The 11,000-nt window shown below is 42.8% G+C and overlaps 1 protein-coding gene across 32 annotated transcripts in view; it reads right to left on the bottom strand.

Moving 5' to 3' along the window:
• Positions 1-5,524: 5,524 nt before the first annotated feature.
• DTNA (dystrobrevin alpha) overlaps positions 5,525-11,000 on the bottom strand; it is a 231,979-nt gene continuing 226,503 nt past the window's right edge. For all 32 annotated transcript variants that reach the window (XR_010470553.1, XM_065053463.1, XM_065053466.1 and 29 more), the window contains one exon: positions 5,525-9,028. Coding sequence is in view for 25 of the 32 variants with exons in the window: in XM_065053463.1 (XP_064909535.1) it covers positions 8,873-9,028 (156 nt within the window). In the remaining 7 variants the exon portion in view is untranslated. The remainder of the gene's footprint in view (positions 9,029-11,000) is intronic.

Raw genomic sequence — 11,000 nt, 5'->3', positions numbered from 1 at the left:
AGACCAGATTTTTAAGAATATTTAAGACCTCTTTCAGGATTGCATTGTATGAGAAAGACCTAATCTTCAAAAACATGTGTACTCTACCAAAAATACTTAATATACCTGCAATGTACTTATGCTAATGTAACCAGAAACATATTGTAATTATAAAAAGGTGGAATCCCTTTAAAAAATAAAAGGATTCTGCTCTATGGCATTGCTCTTGCTAATCATTTCCAAATTAAATTTACATAACAATATTTCTTTTCAGACTGCTGGTCCAACAAATCAAGCTGCAACATTTCTGGTTAAGCTTTGATCTGCAAGTATTCTGGCACAGTAATTTAGCTGTCAGTTTTGGGGCTGTGGGAGCATAATTAGGTTTATGCAGCTAAAGACACGTCCACATGCTTCTGTGGGAAATTTAGATGAAGGGAAGTGCTGGGTTGGGCTAAACTTGCCGGAATTCAGCCCAGAAATTCTGGAGCAGGCTTGGATATCTCCGTAGCCATACAGTACATTGAAAATAGGTTTTCCTGGAGTTACAGATTTGGTAGTGCTAAATGGTAATGAAATATATTCATAGGTCATAAAGAATCAACATTTTCATTGCTGCCGCGACCTTCAGGAAAAGTTCTTTCTCAATCAGTGGATCTGTACTAGTGCTACTTCAGTCAAGAAAGCATATCTTGCTGATACTCCAAATCTGTTTACATCTTAGAAGTAAACTGGCCTGAAGAACCACCAGTTATGTTTACTGATACTTCATGTCAGCAGGTGAATATCCCTGTCACTTTGTCTTTTTATGTGTTATTTATGTGTTTTTCCTCTTAGTCTGGAGCATTCCACATCCACAGGAGGAGAGATACCCACTCATGTTTGGTGTGGCGGGGACCTGACTTCCACTGCAGCAGCTATGCACTCTGGAGATGCAAAACCAAGGCCAGAAGGTTTGGTGGCCACTGCGTGGTAAAATCAGGACCCTCAAACCAGTGGGATATTACAGCTACCGTGCCACAAAAGCAGCGCTGGTGCCTGAGCTGTGAACCAAGGAAAGGCAATTCCTGGGGTGCAGAGGGCTTCCACCTCAGGGGGTACAGCTGGCGTTGTCTTGTGGGGCTGGCAGGAGGCATGTGCAGCGCAGCTCTCACCTTTGCCTGGTGAGGAAGCGTTCATCCCCTTGTATGGTGAACATGAGAAAAATCCAACACGCACAAGCTGGATAGGATAACCTTTTACTGTGTCTGACTCACCCTGTGCAGTCTGGAATGTCGCGGTTTATTTAACATAAAAAGAACAAACTCATTGGTGTACCTGTGCCCTCTGTCCGTGCTAGGGATTGTGCAGAACCAGGCACGTAAAGCTGGCTGAAGTGAGTAGGGGAAATGCATCCGCAGGGGATCTGTGTTTCTAGGCCATTGTTAGACAATGAATGTCCAAATCAGCACAATGGTGTAAATACAACAAACCAAATTTGAGTCGTCTTCACTCCTCCATCCTTAAACAGGCTTGTTTATTTCTCTAGCTCATAACTCTTGGAAACAAGACCCTGAATTTTAAATGCAGATACCTAGGCAACAGGCATGATGCAGATGCTCAACAAAATTCAAGCCTTTCTTTTCCCAGCTTTGTTTCAAGCATGTTGGCTTAAGTTTCATTGGTCAAGTTCTACATTCAGAAGTGAGAGAATAAGTATTATCACTGTACAGACAGTCTATGGTAAAGGACGTGGAAAGGAACTGCTATAAGGGTTCTTCCTCTTTGAATTATCACACAGCCTGTTGTGAAACCTCACCCCAGACTAAGGCTGGCTCATGCTTTCTGGAGAAGGCCAGTAGCTTTTTTCTGTCTCATCTGTTAGGTGGCTGAAGACATGAACACCATTTCCATCTTGGAGAAGGTTTCAGCTGCCAGCGAAAACATGCTGTATTTATTCATCAGGTTTTATTAACTGATTGACCAGATACGGTCCTGCTATCACCTGGAGAGAGCTATTGGGGCAAACTTCTGCCTGCTGTCCCTCAGCAGTACCCCATGGCCCAGCCATGGCAGCAGCACCTGCTGCTCAGCAACACTCACCGAGGAGATGAGATGTGTCGCCACTGGCAGTGCAACATGTAAGGAATAACAAATTGCTTCCCAAGCAAGCAGTAGCTGGCCACTAAATAGCTACGAAACCAGGGAACTGGTTTTCATTTTATTTTAGTCCTCTGGTTTTGCTCCTGTTAGGTTAAGTGATAGATCCCCAGCTAAACATAAGACGGTTTAAGTTTTCTGCTTCCAGATGCCATCAGTCTTGGTAAACCCCACTTGCAGCCAAACCCAGTTAGTTTTTCTGTTGATGATCACTTTGCCAGACAAATAACCATTGCTAGAGCTGTGCGGACTTTGTATAACCTCTATAAAACCAGTTTTTAATTGGCTAACAGATGTCTTTCTGCACACTTTTCTCACAATTGCGACCTTAGGAGGGTGTTCTGCATTCCTCCTTCTTGCATTTATACATGAACTCAATTAATTTGTGAGAGCTTAGATTCAAAACATAGCAGAAAATGTGTTTCTGGTGAAGTGTTCTCCAATAAGCGTGTGACTCAAAGCGAGTGATGAGAGGATTCCCTGGAAGCAGTGCTCCCTCGAGTACTAATTACCATCTGCAGTAGCTCCAATATCGGCCTTTCAGCTGAAACAAACAGGGCTCGAGCCCTCCGTCTGCTGGGCCACTCAGAACTGCGAGGGGCTCTGGGCAAATGAGCTGAGAGCAAGTGTACATTGATGGATAGCAAACGTAAAATCGGCATGTAATGACATTTAAAAATACTAGAGTACTACTTTGCTATTTTGTAGAGAAGGCAATAGGGTGGCTTTTCAGAGCTGAGGTCTGTCAGCAGAGTTCTGAGTTTAGTTGTGCCTACATCATATATAATAGATGGTGATGAAAGCTGCTTCTTACAGCGCAAGTGCCTGCCTTTTCACATGGAGATAGACCTAAAGAAGTGCGGAGAAAAAAGTGTAGATCTTCAAGGCTTTTTAAGTACCTGATTCCTACTGATAGCAGCAGTGTTATGTGCATAACATCGCTGGGGATTTAAGGCTACTGTCAGTGGCATTAAAAACAACAAAGCAAAAAACGAAAAAACTTGAGTGTAATTGGACTAGGAAACAGTGAGGGGTTCAGGGGAGAGGTAAATCTGTGGGGCAGGGGAGGAACAAACACTTTCAGTGAAACTGGTGAAGAGATATGGATTGACAAAAGAAACTTTGTGACCTGAGCGAGGGATCCCACCCATGAGACACTCCAGTCTGGGCCCTATGGCGGCCCTGGTGGGAATTGGGACAGGAGGGCAGAGAGAGATGCTCGCTGAGGGTGAGAAACCTGCTTCCCAGGGAGCTGCTCTGTGAGGAGGTACCTAATGGCTCCCTGCTTTTGGGGAGGTTTCAGGCAAACCTTGTTTCACGCTGGAATGAGCCTGGAATGACAACAGAAGCATGAGGACAGGTGTTTGCGCAGGTGAGGTCCTGCAGTCACACTGAGGTTCCCATGGCGGAGGGAGAAGGAGAAGGGGGAAGAAAAGGAGAAGGAGAAAGAGGAGGAGAAGGAGTAGAGAGGCTCTGTGCCGCAGGCTGGGGTGAGGGGAGACTTTCAGGGATCTGGGGGATGCGAAGACCAGAGGCTGAGAAACGTAGGTACGCACGCTTACACCCCTCAGATTGGGAAAAGCTTTGACCGATATTTTTTTTACACAGGAGTACAACGAGAGGGGGCAAAAACAAACTCAGCAGTAGTAAGAAAACCCCTCAAAACACGTACACACAGGGTGTACCAGCCTCTTTTCCTAGAGGCCACGTGAGCTGCATGCAGTGCTGGGCTGTAACAAGAAGATGAGAGAAAGTTAAGGGAGGCCTTTATGGCTGACAATTTGCATAACAAGCAGCAGGCCTCACACATCTGCCATCTGGCCGCTGCTGAGCATTATGTAAAAAACATTAAGTCATAAGGAAATTAATTGGCTGGTGGTAAATTATGTTGTATGAAACAGCAAACTACACTCTGCAGTGTCGCACACTGATGACAAAATGCGCCGTGGCCTCCTGCATTTCCTTCCAAGTCATAGAAAAGCAACTACTCTTTCACATTGCCTGTGGTTTTAGTCTTTATTATCTTCAAGCTGCATTAACCATCCTGTCTCAAAGCTCGTGTGATGTGACCACACAATTCCTCTGCTACCCTGTGCACATCCCCCAGCCTTATCCTGGGAGGTTGCTCCCCCAAAACAGCCATTTCTAGGAACCTCCAGACTTGTGGGCCATCAGGAAAGCCTATTCCAGTCTGGGACCTGTTCACCATGGGCTTGTACCTCTCTCAGGGGAACTGGAAGGTAGTGGGAGCCACAGCCTAATTCTGCTGCTTTGCCTTTTGCAGCCCAAGGCATGTTATTGCTGTGCTGGCCATGTGAGACGGCTATCCTAATCCTCAGACAACTCAACTGGTGGCAATCACCCAGGAGAAAGCAAAGGGGAATCCTTAATCTGCGGATTATCTGCGGTATTAGACAGGATGATCCCGAAGCATATGAAATTCTTCAGTGCATTTTTTTCTTTGTGGAACAATAGAGGAGATTTCTCTTCCCACACCACTTCGCCTATTTCTGCAATAGACTCGGCTTCGTATTCCTGTGATGTTCTCTTAAAAGGTTTCAACTGAAACTAAGGGCTGCGTGAAAGGGAATGCGCAGCTGTTGAGCAACAGGCCTGCCACACAAACATTGGAAGAGCAGCCATAGATCCACGTGCTGCTGCATGAAACTCCCAGGCGCTTTTAGAAAGTTCCGGATGTTTTCAGTCACCCAGTTCGGCACTGATGCAGCCAAGGTGACAACTTCCCAGATCCACTTACTTTTTTCATTATTATTTTTATATTTAATTTTATTATTATTTTTGTTTCTTTTGCAAATGAAACTGACTTGGTTCTTCCCATATACGTTTATTTGCCTTCTAGGGAGCAAAAGGTACCTACATAACCAAGAGTTAAAGAGGAAAACAGCCTTTGCCTACGAATTAGCTTTCACTGGCTCCTTTGTTCCCCAAAGGCCATAGGTTGACTGTGGGTTAGGAGGAAACACAGCAATTTGGGATTATGCATGGATAAAACAGAGTTATCCTCAGGAGCTGATGACATGTCATCATATATTACAAGCCTCTGGATATGAATTTGGACTGGGATTGTGGAGGCAAAGTTCAGCAGATCCAGCAAATAATTTACAGTGAAAAATCATCATCTTTATTGAAGAATGTCAGCATGCAGACAGGGGAATTAGGGCAAATAAACCCTGGTGATTTATAGGTTACCACAGCAGCCAGCGTTGAAGGAGGAGGCAGTAGACTGGGTTTTATCTGCTTCCCAAGATCCTGGGATATGTGGTAAGTAGACAGAGGATATTTTTGGTGTGTCACTACTGCTTTCCCTCGAAGTGACCCCATGCTTGGGATCCATGGAACAGGACTTCCGAAGCCAAAATAAGCCACAAACACGATGCTCCATAGATTACTTTTAAAAATCTTTTTAATGAAGAAATAATTCCATTCCAAAATATAGACACACAATTAAATAGTTTAATCACTTCAAAATATAACATGTCCCCAGTAGGTTCCAACACACACACACAAAACAATACTTAACAGCAATACAAAAACCCCATACAATAGCAGTTCTGTTACAATACCAATGAATATCGTGACATCTTTAGTGTCTCTGTATCTGTCTCAAGTGGTGTCAAGTACAGTAGTTTTAAAAATGTCTTACAGTTAGTAGCCTCAGGATGTAACTCTTCATACAGGTTTTTTTTTGGTTCAAAGGTAAAAATGCCCTTTTGTCTTCAGGACACAGTGGAGTGCTTGTTGTTCACAGCTCCGTCTGCTGAATTGAACCAACGTGATTACAGCAACCCAAGGTTGCAATATTTACAAGGTCTATCTACAATAATTGCCAAGAACCAATAAGGATGGGAGAAGATGACTAAAAGTAAAGGTGGACACACTTATGATAAATTATGATGCAACAATTTGGCTCATGCATATAAGAAAATACATATTATATCACAACAAAGGCCACACACCTTTTTATGCAATTTAGTTAACATTACTACTTACAGACAACCCATTCTCCACCTTCGCTTTGGACATTCGAGGACCCTATACATCTTCACATCCCTGTCTCCTGATTCCAAACCACTGGTTTCCCTCCAGTGACAGTAAAACCACCCAGAGTTTTGACTGCTGTGGTGGGTCATTGGCAGCTAAGAAAAGGCCCACGCCAGGGACCTCTTCTGTAACTCATTTAATGACCACAAACCACAACCAAAATAATATTCGACAAGCAGACAAAGACCAGCTGGGCAAAAATGCAGCCAGCTTAACAGTTGGAAAATGCTTAAAACAGATATTTGGAGAACCAAGTAAGAGGTGCTTCAACTCAGAGCTCCAGGGTGTAGGGGACCCAGAGCTCTGCTGGGGATCACCTTATTGACACCAGCCTGAGAGAAAGGCGCTTGATCCATCAATTTTTTTCCCTACTCCTAGTCTGGGAGCCCTTCCGATGGATGTATTCTATTGCATCTATTTTAAGCACAGCGATAACGAGCACGCAGACACTGAGGTGATGGGAGGGATCTATTACTCTGGGTACAGTTAAACATGACATGGGTTGGATTAGTCAGCCATTGCATGTAGCTGTGTTCTAGCTTGTTTTCTCTCTGTTCAGGAAATGCTTGCCTGGAATCCTGAGCTGACAGCAACATCTACAGCTTCACTGGAGTAGCTTTAAACATGGAGTGCTAGGCACTAGTGGAGGCTCACCCATTCCTGAGAGGAGGCTGGAGGAGGGGGCATGGGAGGGTACGGTGCCTGCCTTGCCAGGTTGGCACATACCCCAGGAGCAAAGACCAGTGATTGCAAAAATGAAAAGCTTACACAGAGATATCTAGATGCCTTACTATGCATTTAGATCTCTGAGACCAAGCCCAGATATACAAGGAGATGCGGATGAAAGATCTATTATTATATTATACAATATGTAAGTGAAAAATGGCAGCAGCTCTTTCATACAGATACTCATACCCTGACACACAGCGCCCAGGGAAACAGCCACGAGCTGAGAGCGTGCATGCAAACAAGTGGACTTACTGGGTCAATCTCATGTCAATACGGCAGTGCACATCCACGTCACCACAAAAGCAAGGACAGCAAAACCATGTTAACCTGCTTCAGATGGGTATCTCATCACTTGCTGTAGGTGTACTGTGCTGGTGTGAAATATCTGTATGAAACACTGCTGTTTTCAGGGCTGTTAGACAGTGTCACTTCAGGTCAGCCAGATACTGGAAGCTGTAAAATTAGGGCAGTAAAATGACATTAGCGCAGAGGTGGCCCCGAGCTATCACACTGCGCTTCTCAGGGGGGATGTGCGGCCAGCACGTAACGTTGCCCCTGCTCCTGCCCAGCTTCTGGTCTGGCTGCTCCTGACCCAGCTCTGATGTCTCTGCATGGCAGGGCTTTGTGCCAGACAGGTGTCACCTTTATTTCCAAGCAATATGCTGTGGGGAGGACATTCCAGCTGGTTAGTGTCAATCCCTGCTTATGAGTATCTGTGGGTTTGCAGTCACAGCCGAGCAAATGCTCTTTAGCTAGCAGTGCCACTGCCTCGTCCAAAACAGCCAGGTAAGTCCCCATTCTCCCGAAATAACGTTATACTTGAGAAGTACTAAACTAGACAAAACTCCAATTGCCTGTCCTTTTGAAAAAATCCACTGCTTCTCTTGTGCTTTTCCCTGACGGCTATTTCTCCATCCAGCTCCGCAAGAGTCTCACTACACATTTCCAAGAGTGCATGCAGAACATCTGGTGGCTGGCTAAGGCAATACACATTCGGAAAGAAAAAGAAAACAGTCGCAAGCGCACTTTAAGCCTGTACATTTAAAGCTGAAGGCCTCGAAAATAACATAATGGGGGGGAAAGGGAGGAGGAGAAGGGGCAGAGAGATGGAAAGAGTCAGTTTGTTGAACACATGCTTACCAAAGCTAAAACATCGATGAAACAATACCATGGAGGATTATACATAACATCAGTCAGTTCAGGGATCTTATGGCACCTGTGGTTTATAAACAGCTTTAGCAACGAGTATTTCAAAACATAGTTCACAGTTTTAAGAAGATCTGTGCTGATTTAAAAACTAGATTCTATATCATTTGAATGTCACCTTTTGTATATGATATCTATTTGGAAAAAAAAATATTTACACTAACTTCTATGGCTGATTTGTTAGATTATTTTGAAAGAAACATTCCTAAGTTACACATTAGCCCTAAATTAGAGACGTTTTAAATTATTATTATTATTAATTATATTATCATTATTATTTTAGTACATTTTGTATAAGTCTTAATTTAAAGACTTGCAAACAAATTGCAAATATAGTCTGGTAGTTTGTTTTTTGGGCTACTAGATATATACACTCAGGAGTATAATCATTCAGTGTTAAATGCATAATTGTAGCTTTTTATTTCTTCTGTGGAAAAAATGTACAGTGTATAGTAAACTGATCTACTCAAATCTCAAAGTATTCAGAAATCAAATTTCTATCTATAAACAGTATTGTCATTGTAAACTGAACAGCTTCAATATCATGTGCAAAGGGTTTACGTGTGTTATTAACACTGCCATCCTTTGTAATAGCAGTAGGTACGTACGTCAGTCTGTTTTCTTCACTGGTGATGAGCCATGTTACAGAAGATGTAGCTAATATAAGTTAGCTTTAAACAAAAGTCTTGTTGTCAAAAACACACATCTACAAACTACAACTCTTAGAACAAAAGTACTGTGCTACAGTCCTCAGAACTTAGTTATGTGATTTTTTTGTCAAGAGACGCTGCACCTCTTGGTTCCACTCTTCCGTGAAGTTTGCAGCTGAGTTTTCTTCGTCGTCCGTCCGAAAGCAGCTCTCCTCATCATCAGTTCTCACGTAGCTCTCGTTGTCTGTCTGACTGCAGCTTGCCTGCCGAGAAATGTTTAGGGAGAGGTTTTAAAGAGTGCTGGTTTCAGATGCTGCACCCACGCAGGCAGAGCAAGTAAAGCCTCTCTGCCAGCTGCTTTACTGAGAGAAAAAAGGAGGAGCCGGCCAATTCCTGTGGTTATCTCTGAAAAAGTTAAAACTGTGAAAAAGCCATTGCACCCAGGGGAGCCACAGGTACTGGAGCTGTAAACAGAGACTGATGGGGCACATGGAAGTTGGAAACTCTTCTTACCCTGGGTGAGAAGGCAGCTGCCAGCTCTGCTGTGGGACCCTGGGCTAACTCTGCACTGACACAGATGTGCAGATGTTCCCATTTTCCCCTTACATGTTGCTCCATAAACAGGTTATTGGTAGCAAGCCCATGAATTATTCCCCTTGTGCACAGTGTTCAGCCACTCAGTGAAGAGTCACCATCATGAGCCTCCCCTCACGTTTAAATGTCTCACCCTTGATTTACCTGCCTGGGTATGTTTTACTGTGACTAAAAAGAAATGTAGTTACTTAAAAGGATGATTCTGGGTGCTACAGCACATAAACAGCCTAATCTGCTGATGCACCACTTTCTCCTTGGTTCTCCTCTGTACCCTGAAGCATCAGTCAGTATCTTAAGTTCTTACACCAGAGGCATCAAAGTTTTAGTTGGCAATGGAAAATGCTTGATAGGTGGCTGCTGCTCTTTCTCAGAACTATGTCAGGATCTACAGCCGGGTAATATTGTAAACTTCTGCTTTGGGCATATTTATCGTAAAGGCACTGTTGACAAACTTGATTCTTTCAAAGTTAAGGAGCTCATCCTTTTTCTCTTGAACTACCTCCGACAGAAAACCAATTGGCATTGCATGTGATGTGATAATAACTGCATAAAAGATCAAACCCTAATGACAAGAATTCTTCTGTACTCATTTCAGGCATAAAGCTGGTCTACAAGATGAGAGATGAAATGCAAATTACTTCACTAAAAAAGAGTTAAATTAAAGTTGATGAATGAAGAAAGGTCAGGTAGTTTAGCGTGCTTCTTCTCCTTCCTGACACCATCTGATTGTATTAATTATTCAAACACAAATGCTTCCATCTGATTCCTTAATACCTAAGTATGTCAAATGGTATGATGATCTTAATTTAGTATCTCCTTCTATCAAGCAGTTACAAAAGACCTGGCATTAACATTTTATTGATAAATGGAAACGAAACCCACACTGCAAGGCTAATGAGAGGTTCAAGAAAAAAAATCTGAGGTACATTTTAAATGAGTATTTTTAAAAAATCAGCCATGCATCTTCACCACTTAAGTCTGCAAACTAATTTGAAAATCTTAGTAAAGGAACATTTTGCTCTTCACTGTTCAGCCAAAAAATGCAAAGAAAAGGTGTGCAAGAGGTCAGTTCTCAGCCCTCTGATTTTTATTGAACCAGTTTCAGGGTTATGTAAATATAGGTACATCTTGCATTTCTTGATGGTATCATTATAAACCACGAGAGCAACATAAGAGTGGCTTGCGAAATACTGGATGCATTAAGATGCATTTACAGTTCTGCTAAGTACTTGCGTTTGTTTCAAATTTTTTGGATAAATCACTTCTCTTTGGTGGAGTGTGGAGAGGTTATTCTACATTTTCTCAAGGCTTCTCATTGCTCCTCAGCCAGCACTGGGATAGAGAGATTTTCATGCAAGAAATAATGAGTTCTAATGAACCTCAGAGCTATAAATTCATTGCAGCATTTTGGAAATGCCAGAACTAATTCCAAGTTAAGACTCATATGTTTTGTCATGCTACAACACTTTTTCTTGACCTTTTACATAACTTAATCCATGGGTTATTTTCTGCTACTTATCATTCAGTGATTTTCAAAAACCATCCCTATCACTTATGTAATTTGAGAATTAAATTCACAAAACTAAAGCTGCTTCTTCCCAGTTAGCTCAGTCACAGTTCTTTTACAGCTTTTTTTACGCC

This window comes from Columba livia, chromosome 2, assembly GCF_036013475.1.
Source record: "Columba livia isolate bColLiv1 breed racing homer chromosome 2, bColLiv1.pat.W.v2, whole genome shotgun sequence".
NCBI lineage: Eukaryota > Metazoa > Chordata > Aves > Columbiformes > Columbidae > Columba > Columba livia.
This window is presented reverse-complemented; position numbering and strand designations above follow the sequence as displayed.